We start from the raw sequence: 25,560 nt of genomic DNA on the forward strand, positions 1-25,560 counted from the left end.
TGAAAGGGGACCAAGGAAACAAACCCCCAGAAAATGAAATTAAAACCATGAAATTGTCAAGATTCCGGGAGAAAGGGCAGTCAGACCTCCTTTTCCACCCAGCACCATCCCCATTCCCAGCCTTCTTGCAGTCATGCAACAAGCTATTTCACAGAATATGTTTCTGTGCCTGTCTCCTTGGTTGGGCTGACAGCTCACTGAGTCTAAGAAATGCAGTCTCCTTCAGAAGCTGACACTGTGTGGTTACCACTTCAGCCCTTGATAGACAGATGGGAGGGCTGGACGAAAGGAGGTTGGCTCAGGGCTGGCATTCTGCTGCTCTAGGGAAATAAACCTGGCTGTGTTTGTGACTTTTTTGCAGTCAGGCTGAGAGGACATTAGGAAAGAGATCATTTCCTTCTGCAGAGGTCATGGAAGGCCTTATGGGGGAGGGAGTATTTGCCCTTGGCCTAGAAGTCCTAGTTTAGATGGAAAGAAACAGAACTAAACAATAAGGAGCATCTTTATGTCACTAAGCCAAAATGTAAGGGTCTGACAGGCAATCATGCAGGACCAGGTTCTGTACGACTCTGAGTCCCCACTGGGCACTTTTAAACAGATAGATGAATGTGGCACATTTCCCACTATGTCCTTTAAAAAAAAAAAAAGCTATTCCATAGTGACAAAAGGGAATGTAGGAAAATGCCCCAAATCCAAGCAGGGACTACTAAGCAGGAGGGAGGACAGTGAATTCAGTACCTGGGCCTGGTTGAGAAGCTCCCAGATCAAGTCTTCCTTGCCCCCCACACTTCGGGCCACAACAGCATGGGAAGGGACACGGGCCAGGTGGCAGTCCTTATATTTATCTACTGTCATCCTCTGCAAGTTGTCTGGGCAGAGCAGCCTATACTCATCCCGATCAGCTTCGTTTGGCAGGTTTTCTGGGGGAAGAAAGCCTGGATGAGCCAACTGCAGATAGGACAGAGTCATGAGCTGTGTAGTCTCTCTCCTCATCTCTTACAATCCCAATGAATTATAGCATGTGCAAACTGAGATACCTAGAGCAAACATTGAGGGCCAGAGCACATAAGGGAACTGACTTGCTTGAGATCCCACAGCCAGTTACAGGCAAGAAAGCGTTTGATGCCTAGTACAGGAGTAACTGCCCCATACCCCACAACATGTCTCATCTCAGCAGACCAACTTCAGGCCAAGTTCAGCCAGATGTGCCCCCAATCCCTTGCTGTGGCAACACTGACCAGGAAGAAGGGTCCCCATGTCTAGGAGTTTGAAGGATGGACAGAGCCCCAGGCGTCCAGTTGTAGACTCCATAGGTACCCAACTCTGCACAAGTAGAAACCCAAGTAACGATAAAGGGGGAATACAGTATGCTTATATGTGACCACTGTCCATGAGAAGGGGTACAAGGCGGGGGCGCCCACTGCCTGGAGGGAATTTGTAGATTCTCCTGTTCCTTACCAAACACTGTTGAATGCTTGACAAAGGCCACATCCCCAGCGTCATCCATCAGACACCTGTGGGAAAAAAATACATTAAGAGGATTCCTGAATGGCAGGCCCTTCACCTCAGGCTTGAGGGTCCGTCTGGTCACACCATCCAGCCTGGGACAAGGGCAGAGACCGATGGAGGCCTCTATGCGACCCATAGCTGAGGAAGCACTATGGGGCACTGATACACCATGAAGATGAGGAGCAATGAGCTCATGGGAACGAGAAATCCCTTACCACATGCCCCACAGTAGCAAAAAAAGTCAATGAAGATATTTTAATAGAGAAAAGAGTTTTTAAATTTCTGAAATGGAAAATAAAGACCTAGAGTCTCCCGAGAGAGGAAATGTCCCTTGGCTGGCATCAAACTATAGGATATAACCAAGGTGAAAGAGGGAGAGAAAAATCAGCCACATGAGCTGTCTGCACAGGGGCAATGAGGGAAGGCCAGAGAGAGTGCATTGAACAGGAGACCCTGCTACAATAGAAAGCAGAGAGTCAGTCACTAAAGAATGGTTCAAACACTAGGATATGCCTGTTTCCTTAGGCTCTGTCCAGCGAAAGAACACACTGGGCAGGTTCCAGGGCTCTGGGGAGGTAGAAAAGATCTCCAGGAGAGGGGCTCCCTTGTCAAATGTCACATAAAAGGTATATACACTGGCTTGGCCTGGAGAGTCTCAGCTGGATCACTGAGTCACTGTAAGGGCATTAGGCCTCTGGATGCCTCTTTGTAGGCTGGGCTCTGCTACGGGCCAGGTAGGGTCTCCCAGCCCGAGGACATTGGACAGTTTGGCCATTATGGAGCAGCAGCTGGTCTCACTCACTTGAAGGCACCTGAGTATCCGAAGTATGGTTCATGGTTAGAGCAGGCACACTTGTCTGCCCCTTTCCCTGCACACAGTTGACATAGTTTGGGAAAGGCTGTCCGATCTGCACAGGGAACACAGCTGCCCGCGAAGAAACTGGACACCGCTGTTCAACATAAGACATGTAACACAGGTCATGAGCCACCCTGGGCACAAGCAATTATAACTCCCAGTCTAGGGTTTTTAGGGAATAGAGAGTGACTAAAGGAAAATGAATACACCCAGTCTCAGCACACCCTTGCATATGTTCACTGATCAAGATCAAGACTTTCCAAAAGGGATTAATTAACATTTGTCCTCCCACCACCCTCCCCAAGAACCAGACCTGTGCCTGCCACTGACCCAGGCCTGTCTCAGGTCACTGTCAGACTGGAACAGCTCAGAGAGAGGTCTCCTCTGGGAGTCATATCTGAGAGATGGGAAACCCAGGTAGGTGCAAGCCAAGTTCATGGCCAGCAGATCAGCCACAGATAGGAATGAACCCCAGGAAAGTGATCAGTAGGGCCCAGCAAACTTGGCCCTGACTGAAGCCCTCTGTTGGGCTTGATGGCCTTCCCCCCACTTCTCAGGATAGCCTTTGGTTGGGTGTTAAGAGCTCAAAGAAGAAACTCAGCTGACACCTGCCAAGGGCTGCAGGTATGGCAGAACTGACCAGTTTAAAGCTGATGAACATCCTCCCTCCACCCCCCAGACTCATCATACACGATCACCTGATCATGTCTGAGTGATCCCAGTGTGGCCTGTGTAGGCCTGCCTGATAGCAGTCACCCTCTTGCCTTCTTACCCTTCTGAAGAGAGTCACGTGGCTCAGGCAGTTTCCAATAAAGTAAGCCCATAGGGATGTTCCATCCAGCAGACCTGCCAAGGCCTGTATGGCAGGACTTCTTGCCTTCGAGCTCATTCAGGTTGAAGTTACTGCTCTTCTTCACCAAAGCCACAGCATAATACTGGGTTTTTTGATCTGCAAAAAGACAATGTAAATGAAAGACCCTTAACCTGGGCCACGGGGAAACATTGCTCATCACTACTGGGTTCCTGAGTAAAGAAAGGGAATCCACAGGGCACATTTATGTTGGGTTGGCTCACAGAGGGTGAGAGATCAGGAAAACCTGCCTAGGCTTGCAGGAGGAAGAAAGGACCACAGGGAGAACATTTGCAGTAATAGTCCAAGCAAACACAGGGGTAAGAAGGCCACATAAACATGTGGCCCAAATGCTTTTTGCCTACCATGGCCCTGCAGTGTGTCTGCCTACACATACCAACCAGGCCCACAAGGAAATTGAAGTTGTAGCACAGAGACCACATTTATTCTAAGCACTTCCTGTTCCCTGACACAGGCCCAGGGAAATCTGGTTGCTCTCAGAGGAGATGCAAGGCTGTTGGGGCTCCAAGTATGTACTGTGTAGCTCTAAACTCTAGTGGTTCAAGTCAGGTTGTGCACAGTCTGCTCTGTTTCTCCAGGGAGCACATTTCATAGCCCAGAAGGTCAGTGTCAGGAGCACCAGTCCTCAACCATCCCAAAGCCCCAGAGGCCTTGAGTTGTGCCTATGGCAGCTGATAGGACCTCTCATTCCCCACTGGCACCCAATGGGAAATGCTCATCAATATTTAGTCTACATTAGCTGCCTGGGCAAAACACACTCAGCATCTACAGGAGAGAACAAGAGCCACAAACTCTCCCCTGGGTCCCCAGGAAGAACTTACCCCCTCCTGACTCATAGAACTCTGCCACTACAGGCTTTAGGTTGTAGGGATTCAGGCCCGCCTCAAACACCAAGCCTGCATCCAGTGTCACAGCATCTGCTTCATTTGCCTGTAAGATAACAGACCAGACCCTGATGAAGTCCTTACTTCTGAGGAAGGGCTACCTATACCTGGGCAAGTGAGGGTGACTGGCAGGCCTTCTTGGATCTGGGGCCAGAAGAATCCTCACCTTGGCCCAACTACACATCACACCAGGGGTTTCAGTTGACTTCACCTTCGTGGTAAGAAGATTTGGCCACTATTTTCCTATTCCTCCCACATAGAGTAAGGAATGGATTATGTTTTTCTTTCCCCTGGTAAGGAGTCTGGTTCTTGGCCCAGAAACCTATGTGTGGTCTTTCACCATCAACATGAATTAGAAGAGCTTTTCCTGGCAGACCTGATGGGGGAAAGACTGGGTACAATACACAAACACAACAGACACTGAAGGAAGTTGCAACCATTCTCTTACACATATTTATACTGCGAGCCATATCTATACTACATATTCATACTACAATGCTTTCTTCGGTAACCTCCTTATCTTAAGCCTTCTGCTGAGGTCTTCCTCAGGCACTTTGCGAAGCCCTTCTTATGGGGGTGGGGAGCCTTAAAGACACTGTGTCCACTCTGATTCAGTACTCAGTACTTTTTCTTCCTGTCCTGGGACCCCATAACTACAACAGTCTTGTTCAAGGATTTGATACTTTCTTTGGGCTTTACCTCTCACTTATACTATGAATAAGGGTAAAATGCTGATTATTATTTCTATTATGGCTCATTGTTTGTTTAGTGAACTATTCAGATATGTCGAGGTCACCACTGTTCAACTCAGCTCCATTTTACAGTTGAAAAACTAAGACACGGGAAGTTTGTTACTTCCCCAGGCTACATAGCTAGTAAGTCATGTAGCTGGGATTTAAATTTAGGTTGTCTGGATTTATTTCTTCCATTACAGTTACTTGCTGGATATTTAGTTAGTTAGTTAATCTTGGAGCAACTTTTAAGGGTTGGTATTGTTTTTGTTATAATATACATCAGATAAAATTTACTGTTTAACCTTTTGTAAGTATACATTTCAGTGCCATTAGATGCATTCACATTGGTGAAGAACAGCTGAATTCCACAACTAAACTGCAAATATGAAACAATCTTTGTGTCCTCCTTGGTATCAAAAAAGTTAAGTACAACCTCTAGCCTCCCTCCACCCACCCCACACACCACAGAGTAAAAACAAATAAGCAAACAAACAACTTTTCCCGGAGCAGTGAGACTGGGGCTTTATGGCCAAGACACCAGGATGCTGATCAGGCATCACTGTGGCCTCAGGGGCAAAGGAACCAAGGAGCCAAGGCCTAACTCATGGGATCTACTAGAGCAGCAGGGATTCCAAGGGGAACCTGAACCAGCAAGGAGGAGGAGGATTAAAATCAAGTATAACCCCCACAGGTGCAGATAACAGCACGCAGAAAAATATAAATCACAATGCCTGAGTGTCAAGAGGACCAAAAAACTCGAGGGAGGTTGAAGCTGTCTGATGCGTTGAGAAGAGCGGCCTGTGAGGGATTTACTTGACTATACAAATTGAAGGCTGAAATCAGAGTTAAAGCATAGAAAAGGAAATTATCAGAAATAAAAAGAAAAATTATTTGAACTGGTACATCTAGAAACAAAAATATAACTGTTGAAATAAAAAAGTGATGGAGGGAGGAGCGCCTGGATGGCTCAGTGGGTTAAGCCTCTGCCTACAGCTCAGGTCATGGTCTCAGGGTCCTGGGATCCACATCTGGCTCTCCGCTCAGCGGGGGGTCTGCTTCTCTGCCTGCCTCTCTGCCTACTTGTGATCTCTCTCTCACTGTCAAATAAATAACATCTAAAAAAAAAGTGATGAATGAGCAATAAGTTGATTAGACATGTTAAAATTAAGAATTAGTGAAGTAGAAGCTCTATCTGAAAAATGTACTCTAGATCCTGCCAAAAAGAGGTATAGATGATGGAAATTATGAAAGAAGGATTAAAAGGTTAGATTAAAGAAGACTCGACATGTGTCACCTTGGAATCCTGGAATTTTTTTTAAAAAAAGAGACTGAAACAAACAAATATTTAAAAAGATAAGGGATGCAAATTTTTCAGAATTGATGAAAAACATAATTCCACAGACCCAATATACACTAAGCAGGAGAGGTACCAAGATTTTCACAACTGCAAATTAATCATAATGAATCTATAGAACATCACAGACCAAGAAAATGAAACCTCAAAATCAGTCAGAGATGACTGAAGCAATAACAGGATAATACCACTCTTCTCTACAACTACAATGGAAGTCAGGAGACCGTGGAATAATATTTTAAAACAGGGTAAAAATGTCAAGCTAGAATTATACATTCAGCAAAAATACCATTCATGAGATTAAAGCATTTGTAGAGGAAACAAGCAAACAACTGAGAGAGTTTAACACCAAGATATTGGCTCTAAAGAATCCCCCCAAAATTTATATATCAAGAAGGAAACATATCCCAGAAGGATAGTCTGAAAAATGAGAAGGAATGGGAAACAGACTAAATGGCAAAAATATAGTTAAATCTAAATATTCCGTCACTCTTTCTAAATTTTTGGGTGTGTGTACACACACACATAGACATAGACCCACAAGCCCCCCCCCACATATATTTTTATATAGTGTCTACAAATATGTGAAGTATTTACATTGTGGGTTTAAAAAAGATAGATAGACATAAAATATTAAATGGTAATATTTAAACAGGGAAGAGGGAAGTCTGAGCGACTGCTTCCCAGTGTCATTTTATTGTTTGAGAAGGAGGGCCAGGATTATTTTACTGTAATACATTGGTAAGCTAAAAGTATGTAGTAAAAATGTAAGGAACTCAAAAGGAATATAAATAAAGTGTTTAAATTCATTGCCAGTAGGTGGGAAAGTGGAATAAAGGGAAAACAATGCAAATGAACACACACATATGCAAACTCAATTTTTAAAAATCAGAAGAGGAAAAATCAGAAAACAAGGGAAGGCTGGACTAAAATAAAAAAGTAATATGGCAGAATTATATCCAAATTTACCAGTAATAATAATAAAATAAATGAGATTTCACATAAAGTAAATAAATCTGATTGTCAGATTGTATTAATAAAATCCAGCAATAAACAGCTTTCAAAAGATGCAGTTGAAGCAGGAGCAACAGAAAACTGAAAATGAAGGAATGAAAGAAATCACAGGAGAAGACTACTAAGCAAAGAAAGTTGATATAGTATGTTAATAGAAAAATAGAGTTTAGTCAAAAAGCACTGCCAGATAATTTCATAATGATAAAATACCAAATTCACCAAGAATGGTATGGATTTTTCACTCATATGCTGGTGGTAGGAGTAGAAATTGAAATAATCATATTAACAGTCACTCCAAAACTACACTCCAAAAAAAAAGGAGGAAAGAGTCTGGATGTCCATCGACACACACACACACACACACACACACACACACAATGGAATAATACTCAGCCATCAGAAAGAATGAAATTTTGCCATTTGCCATGACATGGTTGGAACTAGAGGGCATTATGCTAAGCGTAATAGATCAATCAGAGAAAGACAAATACCATATTACATCACACATATGTGGAATTTAAGAAACAAAACAGATGAATATAGGGGAAGGGAAGGAAAAAATAAGAGGAAAACAGAGAGGGAGGCAAACCATAAGAGACTCTTAACTATAGGGAACAAACTAAGTGTTGCTGGAGGGGAGATAGGTGGAGGATAGGGTAACTGGGTGATGGGCATCAAGGAGGACACTTGATGTAATGAGCACTGGGTGTTATATGCAACTGATGAGTCACTAAATTCTACCCCTGAAACTAATAATACAGTGTATGTCAATTAGATTGAATTTAAATTTAAAAATATTTTAAAGAAATGAAGGTAACCAACTACATAGGTAAATAAAAAAAAAAAGGAAGAACCACATTGAATTGGCTTATAAGTCAAACACTGCTGGTGGGAATGCAAGCTGTACAGCCACTCTGGAAAACAGTATGGAGTTTCCTCAAAAACCTAAAAATAGGGCTACCCTATGACCCAGCAATTGTGCTACTAGGTTTGTTATTTACCCATTGGATACAAACATAGTGATCCAAAGGGGTACCTGCACCCCAATGTTTATAGCAGAAATGTCCACAGTAGCCAAAATATAGAAAGAGCCAAGATGTCCTTCAACAGATGAATAGATAAAGAAGATGTGGTGTGTATACATACAATGGAATATTACCCAGGCATAAAAATGAAATCTTGCCATTTGCAAAGACGTGGATGGAACTAGAGGGTATTAGCTAAACAAAATAAGTCAGTCAGAGAAAGACCATTGTCACATGATTTCACTCATAAGTGGAAGTTAAGAAACAATACAGGATCGTAAAGAAAGGGAAAGAAGAATAAAATCGTACAGAATCAGAGAGGAAGACAAACCATAAGAGACTCCTAACTATAGGAAACAAGCTGAGGGCTGCTGGAGGGGAGGAGAGTGGAAGATGGGGTAACTGGGTGATGGACATTAAGGAGGGCACGTGATGTGATGAGCCCTGGGTGTTATATGCAAGTGATGAATCAATGAACTCTACCTCTGAAACTAACAACACACTATATGTTAATTCATTTTTAAAAAAATCAAACATATTTGGCATTGTCTTAGAAGACAAATACATATCCCATGTTACAGCAAGTCTGCTCCTACATATATATATTCAAGAGAAACTATTAATACTTGTGTCCTAGGAGATGTGTTAAAAATATTTTTCGGGGCGCCTGGGTGGCTCAGTGCATTAAGTCTCTGCCTTCGGCTCAGGTCATGATATAAGGGTCCCGGGATCAAGCCCCATGTAGGGCTCTCTGCTCAGCGGGGAGCCTGCTTCCCCCTCTCTCCCTGCCTGCCTCTCTGCCTACTAGTGATCTCTCTCTCTCTCTCTGTCAAATAAATAAATAAAATCTTAAAAAAAAAAATTTGTCAAGCCCTGATTAGAATAACCAAAGGCTGGAAAGAACCCAAATGCCTAATGACCAGAAAAGAAAAAATACATTGTGTTATACTAACATAATGGACTATTGTGGGCTCTGAAAATGAATGAACAATAGCTATATTCAACAATGTGGGTGAATCTTAGCATAATATTGAGGAGGGAAAAACAAGGAGAAGACAACAAATAGTAATGCCATGTTTATGAAACTTTTTTTATGAATCAAAACCATATAGTCATTCACACATACTCATATACATCTTAGAACTAAAATACAAGGCAAGAAAGTTATAAGATTGAGAATGGATGGAGAAAGACATCGGTAACTGTAAGTAGGGCCAGTGGGTTACACCACACTACGTGGTTGTCATTCCCATAGAATCCAGTGCTACCACACGGCAGCCCTAGAAGTAAGCTATTGGTACTGATGAAGTTTTGAGAAACTGTGTTAGGTTCTTGGGTAGTATCATTTTATATTATCAGCAATTTAAAAATAAAAAGGGGCATGCATGGACTAGAGCTAAACAAGTGTCACAATTCAAGGGTGATAATTTAAAGCATGATCATAACAGATCCAACTAAAAAACACACACAAGCCAGTTGTTTTTACCAAATCACTGATTCCTTCAGTCGATCATGCTCCGTCTGGCTGAGTCTACCTTTCCCACCTCATTACTCCTTCTAGTCTCCTACTTGCTCTACTCCTTCACCCCGATTTCCCTACAGCAACTTCAGAAACTCCTGCTCTGCTATCTTGGACCGTTTGCACAAACTGTTCTTCACTGCCTGACGTGTTCTACCTGTGGCACCCAGCAGGCGTACCCATGCTCATCCTTGGGGTCCTAGTTTCACTGCTTCCCTGTCAAGGAGGTTGTGCCTGACACGCAGGCCAAAGTTTCTTCTGAAAGTCTCTGTCAGAGCATTGTACTCTTTCCCTTCATCGTACATCACACACTTTGAAATTTACAATTTATTTGTTTGCATATTTTTCTTCTCTCCCCACTAGAATGTTATCTTTTCAAGAATAAGGGCCAGATGTGTTTAAATTCCCCACTGCAGCCCCATTGCTCGGCACAGGGTCTGACCCCCATTCAGATGTGCAGGGACAACAATGAAGGAGTGAAGTGTTTTTGGAAAATCTGAAAAACAAAGAGATCAGCAACCATCTGCCGTTGGCACTGTGTTCCTCTTCTCCATGAGCGTCATTCATCTAGTCCCCATGATGTACCACGAACTTCCAAAACAATGTCATATGGTAATTTTGATAGTAAACATTCTTGTTTTTTTCCCTGAATTCAGAGAACTTGGTGCCTCAAAATAGTCCCCTTTTCAGAGTGTGTTGGATTTTGTTTTTAAGACTCTTTAAAGGTATCTACTCCAATTTCCCTTTCTGAAGTGCCTTTATTAGCACTGGGGGTTGACTGTCCCACACACCAGCCTCCCACCTGAGTAGAGTTGTTCCAAAATGTCAGAAGAGAAGGTTTGGATTTTATTCCACTCTCTTTTAGGCAACAGTGGCTTACCCAAATGGCCTTGATGCACTCAAGGTAGGAGGTTTTCTTCACACAGCTGACAAAAGGACCATTTTCAAGGACAGTTTTCATATTTTCCATGAAACTGGAACACTTACTGGCCTCATGATTTGAGACCGTGCACCATCTCACAGTTTTCTCAGGGGAGACAGCCAGACACAGCCCTAGGAGAAAGAGGTCAGAGGTTGTATTAGTGGGAGAGACAGAGCACCCCCTGAAGGCTCTTGAAGTCTCCATCTCTCCCAACCTGTCTTCCTCCCATTCCTCCTATTAACACCCCAGAGCACAGATTCCATTGCCTTCTGAGGCTGGGGACAAGAGAATGGAACCCTAATGGTCCCCTAGTCACCTGCTTAACACCCTATGCTAGCCAGAGGGATGCTGGCTTGACTATCAGCTCTGGACTGATCAGACTGGATTTGGACTATCAGACTGGAGACCACAATAATCTGCTTTTCTCTGTTTTCCCTGCCTTCTTATCTCACCATCATGAGACTGCCCTGGGACATAAGCCTCATCAGTGTGACAGAGCATTTTCAGCCACTTGAAGGCATTGGCTCGATATGACAACTTGGGGAAGCTAGCAAGGTAGGAATTACCATCTTTTAAAGATGATGGAACTGGCCTTAGAGGGTGATGCTTTACCTAAGGTCATCCAGCCTGTTAGTGGCCAAGACTGGCCTAGAAACCAGGTCTCCAGCCTTTGGTCTCTGCCCAGGGAAGAAAAGAAGATGACATTCTGAGCTATTTTCCATCTGCTTGGCCAGTAGGTAGGGGTAAATGACTGATGAAATAATGAATTTGCCTTTGAATCTCGTCTATCATCCTCTGTTCCAGGAATAAGTGGAACTCCACATATTCAGTGGCTCTTTCTGTTTCCAGTAACCCCTCCCTCAATTTTCATCAGTCTTTTGGGCTGCCATTAGGAGAAACTAAAGCCAGCTGTGTCTGCAGCTATTAAAATCATGTGGTTGCACTGCTCCCAAAGACCTCTGTCATCTCGACGTTCTGTGGAGAAGAGCACAGGGCTGACTCAAGGAAGCTGATGAATATCCACAAAGCTCAAAGCAGGAAGTGGGGAGGGCAACACTTCTCCAGGTTGCATAAGGAGGAGCCACTGTGAAATTACTGTCCCAGCCACCCTTTATCCCACCTGTGCCCATGAGAAGTCATGGGAGGCATCAGGATTCAGTGGCAGACATCCCTACCTCCACCCCCCCCCCCACCCCAAACTGCCCTTCCTGAGGTCTCATGGGCAGGAGTTTGTCCTGAGTCCTGCATTTACCTTGCACAGCCCTGTGAGGTGTTTTGAGGGTGGGAGGGGGGGGGGCAAAGGCAAGTAATGCAGGGCCAACTCCCAAGGAGAGACAAATAATGAAACACAAAGCTCCAAAGGTATAACGAATGCACCAGGAGAGGCAGAAGTTAAAGAAGAGAGGACGCCAAACAATCTCAGGAGGTGATGCGTGTAGCAGAGGGCTTCCAGTTACAGACCCCACAGCACGGATGTGTGCACAGACTCCACTCCACTCGTGCTTGGACCCATGGCCTCACCCAACCCTCCACGGCCCAGCCTTCTCAATGGTGTGTACCCAAGAAGCCTGGATTCAAATATGCTTTGAATCCCTCAGTGGCCCTGCTTCTTAGCAGGGCATCTTCAGTGCCAAGGGCACCCACGGGCCATCAGACCACCAAGGGTGGGGGCGCAGTCAGATTCAGGAGGCCTTGAATGCCATTTTTAGCAGTTCAGACACAATTCAGGAGACCTCATAGAAGGGATCTAATAAACCATGATGGCAGTGCTCTTATTGCATTCTAATACTAAGGGATTTACTGGACAACAAGGAGGAGAGCAAGGAGAGGAAGCAAGGAAGCATGGAGGGCACGAAAAGGGCAGAAGCACTAGCAGGACAAGCAGCTGCGCACAGGCGCAGAGCTGAACCTACGGCAGTTCTCAACCAGGTGCAGGGATGCGGTGGGGAAGAGCGAAGGAAGTTCTCTAGGATTTCCAGCCCAAGCGTGGATGGAATCCCGGAGCCTGTGTGGCCAAGTGGAGGGTGCAAAAAAGCTACCGAGCTGGCGACTCTGGGAGCCTTCCCGGAGCCGGCACTCACCCAGGACCGCGCAGGCCAGCAGGGTGCGGACAGCAAGCCTCATCTTCCTGGGTCTGTGTCTAGGAGCCGGGAGCACAGACCTGTGGGCTTCTGCGCCGCCTCCCCGCGTCCAGTGCCCCTTTATGTCCGACCCAGCGGGCCAAGCAGAATCTTTGACCTCCTGTGTTTGCGCAGCCCGCTTGCCCAATCACCCCTCATCCCTCCCCCTTCATTCCTTCCCCTGGCCGATCACCTCATTTCCTGAGCTCCGGAGAGACCCACGGATGGAATCCAGCACAAAAATGCTGATTGTAAGGGAATTAAGGAAAAATGAACCCTTTGTTAATGTGCGCTCGCTCTGTGCCAGGAGCAGGGCCACAGCGGGGCTTTGGGGGGGTGGGGCGTGTTGGGGAGGGTGGTTCTGCTCCCAAATCTCAGGATGCTACTAGAGCTGTTCCTGCACCAGTCTTACACATTCATTCCATGGATAAAAGAGGGAAGGAACTACCCTAGATCCAGACTAGAGATGCGGAATGACAAGCAAAGACCTTCCTTAGAGAGGATGTCAGAGAAGATAAAGCTGGCGGCGAGTCAACACCCTTCACTTCTTCCCAGGTGTCCCCAGAAACACTGCTCCTGGGCTCTCAAAGGCCCTCCTAACTGAGGCATTGTTCTCCCCTTATATGCCCCACTGATCTAAAACTTCTGGACTGAAAACCTTCCTTCCCTCCATTCAGCCTGACAGACACCTCGGCCTAGGGACAGAGTCACAGGGGAGACAAACTGTCTCCCACAAGATGCTACCCAGGAACGTGACAAAGTCTAGAGACTCAGAACAAATCGACACACCAGCCCAAAGCAACGGGCCCAGAGGAGGATGTAGCCTGGTCTCAATGCCTGGGTCATCCCTGGCTCCCTCCAGCTAAGGGGTTTCCAATTGGCTTTGATTGCCCATCCTTATCAGGAAACATAGTGACTTATACATTCTGTGTGTGTATTTTTTAAACTAATATATTGTGTACATTTCAACCATATGAGGACTAGACATTTATGAAGCAATAAAACAAAGATAAAACATTCTTTTTTAAATGTTCCTTTGTTTATTCTGCCTTGTATACATTGAATAATATCTCAAGGCAAAATAATACACTTAGGGAAAGGGCAAGTGTCCTGATAGTAGATAAAAGTCAATACTCCAGAAAGTCCTCAAGATAATTTTAAGTTTCTCGAAAAGTTACTTACCCAGTCTGATCAGGTGATTGTGGTTTGGGGCTCTAGCTACACTAATTAATCTATACCAGGCCTAGAAGATGTCAGTATCGTCATTTTATTTTTGTTCACTTGTGTTTGTGTTATCAGAATCATCTTCTAATTCTAGTTTCTTTGCAGAAATCTTTTTAAGGCACTTGTGCATTTTATGAGGTTTGGTGAGTTAAACCACATCACATCATCTGTACATCCAATTTCCTAGGCACACAAACACCACAAAATAGGGAACTACAAAAGCCAAAAGCAAAGGACAGGTCACAGAGTCACAACCATCCAGCACCCTCTTTCCCACCCCTGCCCTTTTGAGGTGTTCCTCATCTTCCCTCAGGACACTTCAGAGGCTCTACAAGACCTGTGTCTGTCTGGCCTACAGACCAGTGGGAGACAGTGCCAATCCTCACACAAAATAGTAATGTATGTCCATTTGTTAATCTTTTGTATTAAGAATAAATACAACTGGAAGTTACGCTATATTCTCCCACACCTCAGTAGATTGTCTCACATACGAGGGGTTACCCACACCCCACTTTAGAAAGTATTGCTATAGCGGGGACTTTCTGTTTACAGTAGGGATGGAAGACAAGCCTAACCAGGCTGCCTCACCACTAAGGAAGAGAAGCTGCTGCTTGCCCTCCCTCTTTCCCTGCCCCTCATGGACATTCCTGCGTAAGCCATGGAAAACCCAGAATCATGGCAGGAAGGGCATACTCCTACTTCCCCCTGCAGCAGGTGTATTAGGGGGTGACCTCTCTTCCTGTGGGAGACCTTAAGGTACAGAGATGAAGACAGGAGGAGAAAATGAGAAGTCCTGGCTGGGAGAAGCCTCCTGTGGAGCTGATGCCTCCTGAGGCTGTGCACAGAGCTTGCAGTGTCTGCTTAGAAGCAGGAAGGAGAGTTTCCCAATGTTGAATAAGCCACAAACTCAGAGAAGCTCCGTGGAGGGCATGGAAGACAGAGAGACCTTGATTCTCGCCCCTGGGCCCCTAGTGCTCTAACTCTTATACCAGAGGGGTAGTGAGCCTTTCCTGAGGCAGTTCCTCCAGGGTCAGACCCACAGCCAAGCTTGAGCCCCTTACAGGGAGCACCTTCTGGTCAGTATGAGAGACTCCCTATTAAAGATGAGGTGAGGAAACTGAGGCTGTGAGGGGTTAATACCTTGTCCAAAATCAACTAGTGAGTCAGATGCATAATCAAGCAGTCTGGTTCCAGAGTGCATGTACCCATCCACCAGCGACAATGCCTCTCCCAGGAAACAGGGACCTACAGAGACCAAGGGACTCATCGAGGCTCACACTGAAAGGGACAGACAGGGTCCTCTCAGCCCTGCCATCTCTTCACAGACACACCACCCCACATTTCAGTTTGCAGAGGGGCTTGTCCCTCTGGAAGTAGCCTGAGTGCCCCAACTGCAGAACCTCAGGTATGCACCAATTTATTATGCTCAGATGGAACAAAAGTATCACATTTTCTGTCCTTCCATGTTCCAAGCACTGTTCTGGGGCAAGATCTTTGTGATCTTGACCAATTACCTGGAGAGATGAGGTCAGTTCCTCATTTTTCAGATGTGGACTCTATACTAAAATGACAGCTCCTCCTTCACAGAGCTCTAGGACCTGAACTCAAATCTCCTAAGTCCCAGCCTTCTCTAGACCACAGCTTACTTCTGGATATTCATCTTCTCTTGCTTTATCCAGAAATAGAAGGGAGCAATGACGGGAAGAAGGGAAGGAAGGAGATAAGAGGGGCTGGGGAGAATGAAGAGAGCTTCCAGTTATAAACCAAGCCAAGTCATGACCCATACCTTCCACCATAAACTGAATAAAAATCTTAAATTTCAGTGGGATTGGGTCTCTTGTAGAAAGAGCTGAACTTGTGTGTACGTGCAGGGGGTGAGGGGTGGGTTGCTGACCTAAAGGGATGGGCAGGAATGCATTGGCTCTCTGAACCAATATTTGTTGTTTCCAAATGTTGCCTCATTTACAAAGAAGCAGAGCAAACAAAGAACTTCTGTCTGGTTGAACCAGTCCCTCTCCGCCTTCCCCCTCATTGCTTTCTGCCTAACACCAAGGCTTCTCCTCGGAAGGACCTGAGTCTGGATCTTTGGTAAGGTAGTGATCAGTAGCCTGAGAACTGATGCTCATAGACCCACTATCCCGCAGACCACTGCTCAGGAAGAGTGCAATGAGAGAGGTGAGAACCAAGGGCACTGTCCTTCTAGAAAAATGTCAGGCGGTTGAAATGCCACACACCACCAGCTCTCTCTGTCTCAGTCCTATCCCTCAGAAGTCCCTGGACAAGGGAAGATTCTCGGACTCCCATTCTTTTCCCAGAGGAGTCCACAAAAATATCCTTTTCACAAATAGTCCAGGGCTAGACAGCTTCACTAATGAATTCTACCAAACATTTAAAAAGAATTACAACAATTTTATATATACTTTCCCAGGTAATAGGGAAAACTAATTTTTGAGGCCGGTAAGTATAGTTTGAAAGCAAAAACCATCAAGGACATGATCTAAAAATATAAAATATAAATATGAAATATAAAAAGAAAGTAACTTTTATGAACATGGATGTAAAAATTCCAAGCAAAATGTTAGCAATATCTAAAAAGGATACTAAATCATTAGCAAGTTGGATTTATTCCAGGAATGCGCGTTATCTTTTGAAAAATCAATCAGTATAATTGGTCACATTAACAGAATAAAGGAGGAAAATTACATAACCATATCAGTCAGTACAGGAATAGCATTTGCTAAAATTCAGCAACCATTTTTTTTAAAACCTCTTGGCAGATTCATCCTAGGAAACATGTTTAATCCAATTGTGTGTGTGTGTGTAATATATATAAATACTTTAAAGAAATGTTCTCTTTATATATATGAAATCTTCATACTCAGTGGTAGAATGGTGAATGAAAGCTTCCCCTTTGAGATCAAGAAAAAGTTCTACTCTTATCATTTCTATTCAACATTTTACTTGTGGATCTTGCCAATCCAGTCATGTACGAAAAAATATAATATGTAAAAGAATTGAAGAGAAGAAAATAAAACTCATTTTCTTCTCAGGTTTGCATTAGAAGGAACATGAAAGTGACTTGTCTCATTATCAATTCTGTTAACTTTGCTTGGTTAAGGTGGTGTCTGACAGATTTCTACACTGTAAATTTATTTTCCTCTTAATTAATGAGTAGTTTGTGGGAAGATATGTTGACACTATTTAATATTTTATTCCTCCTCAGACAGACGCTGCATAGTTTCAGCATTCATTGAGGTCTCTTGCCTCGATCAGTTATTACTATATTGGTTGTCAAATAGCGATTTTTCTGTTTATATCATTCTTTGTGCTTTTATCAATTGACATTCTAAAGTAAACAAGTGTTTCCTGTTTTCCAGTTATTTATTTATTTCCTTTTATTTGTTTTTATCAGCATGGACTCAGGGTTCCCATCTTTCTCAGTGGGTTATAATCCTTTACTATCATTTTTTTCAATTTTTTATTGTGGTAAAATACATATTACATAAAATTTATCGTATTAACCATTTTTTTAAAGATTTTATTTATTTATTTGACAGAGAGAGATCACAAGCAGGCAGAGAGGGAGGCAGAGAGAGAGAGGAGGAAGCAGGCTCCCTGCTGAGCAGAGAGCCCGATGTGGGCCTCGATCCCAGGACCCTGAAATCATGACCTGAGCCGAAGGCAGCGGCTCAACCCACTGAGCCACCCAGGCACCCTCGTATTAACCATTTTTAAGTGTGCAGTTCATTTATGTTGTTGTGTGACTGTGACTATCCATTTCCAGAACTTCTGTTGTCTTGAAAAACTGGCACTCTATATCCAGTAAACAAAAATTCCTCATTTCTCTCTACCCCTAGCCCCTGGTAACTATCCCATTATTTTCTGGCTCTATGATTTTGACCACTCTAAGTGCCTCATTTAAGTGGAATCATACAACATTTGTCTTTTGTGATTAGTTTATTTACCGTAATGTCCACTATTCATACATGTTGTAACATATGTCAATAATTTCCTTCTTTTTTAAGGCTGAATAATGTTCCATTCTTTGTATTTACCATATTTACTTATTTATTCATCTATCAGTGAACACTTGGGTTGCTTCCACATTTTAGCTGTTGCAAATAATACATCTAGAAACATGGGTGTGTAAACATCACTTCAAGACCTTGCTTTCAGTTCTTTTGAGTTATATAGTCAGAAGTGGAATTTCTGGATCATGTAGTAATTCTTCTTTTGAAGTTTTTATTTAAACTTCAATTAGTTAATGTACAGTGTAATATTAGTTTCAGGTGTACAATACAGGGATTCAACCCTTCCATGCAACATCTGGTGCTCATCACAAGTGCACTCTTTAATCCCCATCACCTATTTCACCCATCCTTCTACCCACCTCCATTCTCGTAACCCTCAGTTTGTTCTCTGTAGTTAAGAGTCTGTTTCTTGGTTTGCCTCTCTCTCTCCCCCCGACCTTTGCTCATTTGTTTTATTTCTTAAATTCCACATATGAGTGAGATCACACAGTATTTGTCTTTTTCTGACTGACTTATTTCACTAAGCATTATACTCTCAGCTTCAACCATGCTGTTGCAAATGACAAGATTTCATTCTTTTTAGTGGCTGAGTAATATTCCATTGTATATATACACCACACCTTCCTTATCTATTGATCAGTCAATGGACACTTGGGCTGTTTCCATACTTTGGCTATTGTAGATAATGCTGCTATAAACATCAGAGTGTTGTGTCCCTTTGAATTACCAGTATTTTTGTATTCTTTGGGTCAATACCTAGTAGTGCAATTGCTGGATCATAGGGTAGTTTTATTTTTAAGTGTTTGAGGAGCCTCCATACTGTTTTCCACAGCAGTTGCAGCAGTTTACACTCCTACCACCAGTGTAAGGAGGTTCCCCTTTCTCCACATCCTCACAAACACCTGTTGGTTTTTGTTTTTTATTTTAGCCATTCTGACAGGTGTGAGAGCATATCTCATTGCAGTTGTTTTTTTTTTTTTTAAGAAAGATTTTTTTAAAAAAGATTTTATTTATGTATTTGACAGACAGAGATCACAAGTAGGCAGAGGCAGGCAGAGAGAGAGGAGAAAGCAGGCTCCCCGCTGAGCAGAGAGCCGATGTAGGGCTCGATCCCAGGACCCTGGGAACATGACCTGGGCCAAAGGCAGAGGCTTTAACCCACCGAGCCACCCAGGCACCCCTCATTGCAGTTTTGATTCGTATTTCACTGGTGATGAGTGATGCTGAGCATCTTTTCATGTATCTGTCGGCCATCTGGGTTGACTTCTTTGGAGAGATGCCTATCCATGTCTTCTGCCTATTTTTAAACTAGATTATTTGTTTTTCGGGTGTTGAATTTTATAAGTTCTTTATGTATTTTGGATACTAACTCTTTATCAGATATGTCATTTGCAAATATCTTCCTCCATTCTGCAAGTTGCCTTTTAGTTTTGTTGATTGTTTCCTTCTCTGTGCAGAAGTTTTTATTTTGATGTAGCCCCAATAGGTTATTTTTGCTTGTTTCCCTTGCCTCAGAAGACATATCTAGAAAGAAGTTGCTATGGCTGATGCCAAAGTAGTTACTACCTGTGTTCTCTTCTACAATTTTTATGGTTTCAAGTCTCACATTTAGGTCTTTAATCCATTTGGAATTTATTTTTGTGTATGGTGTAAGAAAGTGCTCCAGTTTCATTCTTTTACAAGTTGCTGTCCAGTTTCCCAACACCATTGAGGATATGATAATTCTATGTTTAATTTTTTGAGGAATCTCCCTAGTGTTTTCTATAGTAGCTGTACCATTTTACACTCCCACAAATGGTACACAAGATTCTAATTTCTCCACACCCTTGCCAACATTTATTACTTTCCAGGTTGTTGTTGTTGTTGTTTTTAAATAGTAGCCTTCCCAGTGGGTATGAGATAGTATCTCATTACAGATTTGATTTACATTTCCCTAGTGATTAGTGATATTGAGCATCTTTTCATATGCCTATTGACCATTTGTATAATTTCTTTTCAGGAAATTCTATTCAAGTCCTTTGCCCACTTCTGAATTGGTTATTTGTTCTTCTGTAGTTGTTGTTCTTCTGTTGTTCCAGGTTGTTGCTCTTCTTCTTCTGTAGGAATTCTCTATATATTTTGGATATTAACCCCTTTTTTTTTTATCAGTTACCTGATATGCAAATATGTTTTCGCATTTGGTGGTTTGCCTTTCAATCTGCTCATAGTGTCCTTTGTTGCACAAAAGTTTTAATTCTCATTAAGTTCAATTTGTCTATTTTTGCTTTTGTTGCCTGTGTCTTGATGTCATATCAAAGAAATCATTGCCAAATCCAATATCATAAAGCTTCTGCCCTATGTTTTCTTCTAAGATTTTTTTTCTACTTTTAGGCCTTAAGTTTAGGTCTTTAAATAGTTTTTAGTTAATTTTTGTATATGATATTGAGTGAGAATCCAACTTCATTCTCTTATGTCTTCGTACCCGGTTTTCCCAGTCTAGTTTATTGAAAAGACTATCTTTTTTTAATGTCCTTAGCCCCCTTGTGGAAAATAATTTAACCATATATGCAAGTGTTTGTTTCTGGGCTCTCTATTCTATTCCATTGGTGTATGCATCTGTCTTCATGCCAGTACCATACTCTTGGTATCTGTAACATATGGTAAGTCTTGAAATCAGGAAGTCTGAGTACTCCACCTTTGTTCTGTCAAGAGATTTTAACTATTCAGTATCATTTGAGATTCCATCTGAATTTTAAGATTTTTTCTATTTATGAAAAAAAAAGTTGGGATTTTGGTAACATTTAATCTGTAAAATGTTTGGGGTAGTATTTATATCACAACAATATTAAGTCTTCTATTCCATAAAGAAAGAATGCCTTGTTCCTAATTGCAGAGGAAAAGCTTTCAGTCTCTCACCATTGAATATGATTTCTGCTTTGGGTTTTTCATATATGGCTTTTACTGTATTGAGGTAGTTCTCTTCCACTCCTAGTTTGTTGAATGATTTTTTTTGTCATGAAAGACAAAATGTTGGATTTCATCAAATGCTTTTTCTGTGTCAATTTAGATGATCATGTGGGGGTTTTCCACCATTCTGTTAATGTGTATTACAGTAATTGGTTTTCATATGTAGAACCATCTTTGCATTCCAGAAATAAATCCCACTTGGTCCTGGTGTATAATATGCTGCTGAATTCAGTTTGCTAGCATTTTGTTGAGGATTTATTAATCAATATTCACAGGGATATTGGTCTCTAGTTTTCCCACAGCATCCTTGTCTGGCTTTATATCATAGAATAAGTATGATATCATATAATAAGCCTCAGAATAAGTTAGAAAGTTTTCTTTCCTTTTAAATTTTTTGGAAAAGTTTAAGAAGGATTGGTGCTGGTTCTTTAAACATATTGTAGAATTCACCAGTCAAGACATCAGATCCAGGGCTTTTTGATGGTGGGAGATTTTTAAATACTGACTCAATCTCCTTACTAAATAAATATCTATTCCAGTGTTCTATTTCTTCATGATATAGTATTTTTAAAAAATGTTTTATTTATTTATTTGACAGAGAGAGGAGATCACAAGCAGGCAGAGAGGCAGGCAGAGAGAGGGGGGAAGCAGGCTCTCTGCTCAGCAGGGCTTGATCTCAGTACCCTGAGATCATGACCTGAGCCAAAGGCAGAGGCTTAACCCTCGAGCCACCCAGGCACCCCATTCATGAAATAATTTTTTTTTTTTACAAAAAGATTTTATGTATTTATTTGAGGGAGTGAGAGCGAGAGAGACCATAAGAGAGGAGATTTTCAGAGGGAGAAGCAGACTCCCCATGGAGTTGGGAATCTGATGTGGGACTCGATCCCGGGACTCCAGGATAATGACCTCAGTCGAAGGCAGTCGCTCAACCAACTGAGCCACCCAGACACCCCATTGATATAGTCTTGATAGGTTTTGTGTTTCTTGGAATTTGTCCATCTCATCTAGATTATCCAATTTGTTGACATGCTATTATTCATAATAATCTCATAATCATTTTTATTTCTGAAAATCAGTAATATTCCTCCTTTCATTTCTGATTTTAGTAATTTGAGACTTCTTTCTGTTTTACTCAGTCAGCCAAGCTAAAGGTTTGCAATTTCGTGGATCTTTTTAAAGAACAACTTTAGGGTTCATTGATTTTCTCTAGTTTTTCTGTTCTATTCTCTATTTCATTCATTTCTACTTTGGTATTTCCTCCCTTTTACCAACTGAGATTAGTTTGCTGTTCTTTTTTCTAGTTCCTTAAGTTGTGAAACTAGGCTGTTGATTTGAGATCTTTTCATCTTTTTAAATGTGTTTATAGCTATAAATTTCCCCCTTAGGACCGCTTTTGCTGTGTCCCACATTGTGTTATGTTTTCATTTCGTTCATACCTAAGTATTTTCCAATTTCACTTGCGATTTTTTCTTTGATCCATTGATTGTTCAACAATGTATTGTTTAACTTCCACAGATTTGTGAATTTTCCAGTTTTCTTTTTGCTATTCGTTTGTGACTTCATCCTATTGTGGTCGCAGAAGAATCCTGGTATCATATCTATCTTTTAAAATCTTTGAGACCTAGTGTATGGCTTAACATATGGTCTGCCCTGGAAAATATCCTATGCACAGTTGAGAAAAAATTGTATTCTGTTGTTATTGGGTAGAGTGTTCTGTACATGCCCCTTTGGTTTAATGAGTTGTTCAAGTCCTCTATTTCCACACTTATTTTCTGCTTGGTTGTTCTGTCCATTATTGAGAGTGTGGTATTGACATCTCCAACTATTATTATAGAACTATTTCTGGAGCACCTGGGAGGTTGACTCTGGACTTCAGCTCAGGTCATGATCTTGAGGTCTTGGGATTGAACCCTGCATCAGACTGCATGCTCTGTAGGGAGTCTGCTTAAGGAGTCTCTCTCCCTCTCTCTCTGTCCCTCCCCTCACTCTCTTTCTTGCAAATAAATAAACAAATCTTTTTAAAAATAAAAATTAGGGGCGCCTGGGTGACTCAGTGCATTAAGTGTCTGCCTTTGGCTCAGGTCATGATCCAGAGTCCTGGGATCGAACCCCACATCAGGATCCCTGCTCAGTGGGGAGCCGGCTTCCCCCTCTCCCTCTATCCCTTCCTGCTGCTCATGCTTTCTCTCTCAGACAAATAAATAAAATCTTTAAAAAATAAATTAAAATAAAAAATTAAATAAAATTTTTAAAAAGAACTATTTCTCCCTTCAATCCCATCAATTTTTACTTCATATATTTTGATGGTCTGTTATTAGGTGTATAAATGTTTATAAATGTTATATATTCTTTCAGTATTGAAATTTTTATTAATGTAAAATGTCCTTATTTGCCTCTTATAAACTCTTTTGATTTAAAATATACTTTATCTGATATTACAGTCAATGCTGCTCCCTTTTGGAATATCTTTTCCATCCTTTAATTTTCAATCTTTTTGTGTCTTTGTATCAAAATAAGTCTCTTGTCCAGTGTAGAGTTGAATAGTGTGTTTTTACCATTCTGCTAAGTTGTTTTTTGATTGAAGAGTAATTCATTTGCATTTAAAGTAATTACTGTGATAAGAAAGGACTTACTTCAGACATCATATTATTTGTTTTCTATATGCTGTCTTTTTTATTCCTCTTTTCCTGCATTACTATCTTCATTTGTGTGTAGATTTTTTTTTGTTTTTTTGGTTTTTTGGGGTTTTTTTTTTTTTTTTTTGGTAGTGAAACATTTCAATTCCCTTCTCATTTTCTTTTGGATTTATCCTTTTGGCTATGTATAAATATAGCTATTTTCCTTATAGTTACCATGGAGATTACATTTAACATCCTAAAGTTATGATTCTTGTTTGAATTTATATAATCTCAAGTTCAATAACATACAAACACTGCTTTTTTACAGCTTTATTATCCACCCCTTTCAGTTGTTGATATCATAAAATTACATCTTGATACATCATGTGTCTAAAAACAAATGGGATCACCTGGGTGACTCAGTCTGATAAGCAGCTGGCTCTTGATTTCAGCTCAGGTCAAGATCTCAGGGTCCTCAGATTAAGCCTGCGTTAGGCTCTGTGCTCAGCAGGCAGCCTGCTTAAAGATTCTCTGTCCCTCGGCCCCTCTCCCCACTTGTGTGCATGCACTCTCTTTCTCTAAATTAAGTAAATGGATCTTTAAAATAAATAAAATAACATAAAATAAAAATGAATGAATAATTGGTTTTTAATGCATTAGTTTCATATGTATATATAGAAAACAAAATGTGAAGTTACAAATCCTTTTTACAATACTAACTTTTATAATAATCCATTTATTGTCTTTTATTGTGATCTTTATTTCTGCATAAGATTTCATGTTATCAGGTGCCTGGGTGGCTCAGTCAGTTAAGCAGCAGACTTCAGCTCAGGTCATGATCCCAGCATCCTGGGATTGAGTCCTGCATGGGGCTTCTGTCTCAGTGGAGAGTTTGCTTCTCCCTGTACCCGTCCCTCGTTCTCATGATCTCTCTCTCTCTCAAGTAAATAAAATCTTTAAACATACACACACACACATAGACACACACACACACACACAAACACATTTCCCATTATCATCTAGTGTCCTTTGATCTCAACTTGCAGGACTCTTTTTAACATTTCTTGTACATCTAGTAGTAACAAACTTTCCTAGCTGCTGTTTTTCTGGGAATGTCTTAATTTTTCCCTCATTTTTGAAGAACAGTTTTGCTTTGGATGCAGGGTTCTTGGTTGACAGTTTCTTTTTTTCTTTTAGCATTTAAATATATCAGCCCACTGCTTTCTGGCCTACAAGTTTTTGAAGATAAATTATTAATTCATTAATAATCCATCAATTACTCAATAAGATTAATTAATATTAATCTTATCAAAGATCCTTGTATGTGATAAGTCATTTACCTCTTTCTGCATTCAATATTCTCTTCTTATCTTTGGCTTTTAATAGTTTGGTTATTATATGTCTTGGTAGAGGGTCCCTACATGGTGTTCATTGAGCTTCTTGGATATTTGTATTTATGTACTTCATCAAATTTGGGACACTTTTGATAATTACTTCTTCAAATACTTTTTCTACTCCTTTTTCCTTTCCTTCTGTGGCTCCCACAATGCATATATTGTTCTGTGTTTGATGTCCCACAGGTCCCTTAGGCTCTGTTCATTTTCCTTCCATTTTTATTCTTTCTGTTCCACAGATTCTATAACTTCAATTGTACTATCTTTCAGTTCACTGATTCTTTCTTCTGCCTGTTCAAATGTGTTCTTAAGTTTTCTTTTTATTGATATTTCTACTTTGTTTATATTTTGTTCTCTTGACTTTCTCCACATCTTTTAGTTCCTTGGACATTTTTAGGATAGTTGTTATAAAGTTTTTGTGTAGTAGATCCATCATCAGGTCCTTTTCAAGAACAGTTTCTGTTGGTTTATTTTTTTTTTTCCTTTAAATAGGTTATACTATACTTTCCTGTTTCATGGTATGCCTTGTGATTTTT

The 25,560-nt window shown here is 41.5% G+C and overlaps 1 protein-coding gene across 1 annotated transcript in view; it reads right to left on the reverse strand.

Annotated features, from left to right (window-relative positions):
* The window catches only part of LOC122908931 (serotransferrin-like), a 63,153-nt gene extending 50,181 nt beyond the window's left edge, over window positions 1-12,972 (reverse strand). The window contains 7 exon segments of the mRNA XM_044252335.1: window positions 739-920; window positions 1,459-1,514; window positions 2,312-2,459; window positions 3,138-3,314; window positions 4,058-4,166; window positions 10,647-10,819; window positions 12,770-12,972. Of these exon segments, the coding sequence (XP_044108270.1) occupies window positions 739-920; window positions 1,459-1,514; window positions 2,312-2,459; window positions 3,138-3,314; window positions 4,058-4,166; window positions 10,647-10,819; window positions 12,770-12,812 (888 nt within the window). The 5' untranslated portion in view covers window positions 12,813-12,972.
* Window positions 12,973-25,560: the final 12,588 nt, after the last annotated feature.

This window comes from Neovison vison, chromosome 6 (genome assembly GCF_020171115.1).
Source record: "Neovison vison isolate M4711 chromosome 6, ASM_NN_V1, whole genome shotgun sequence".
Classification (NCBI taxonomy): domain Eukaryota; kingdom Metazoa; phylum Chordata; class Mammalia; order Carnivora; family Mustelidae; genus Neogale; species Neogale vison.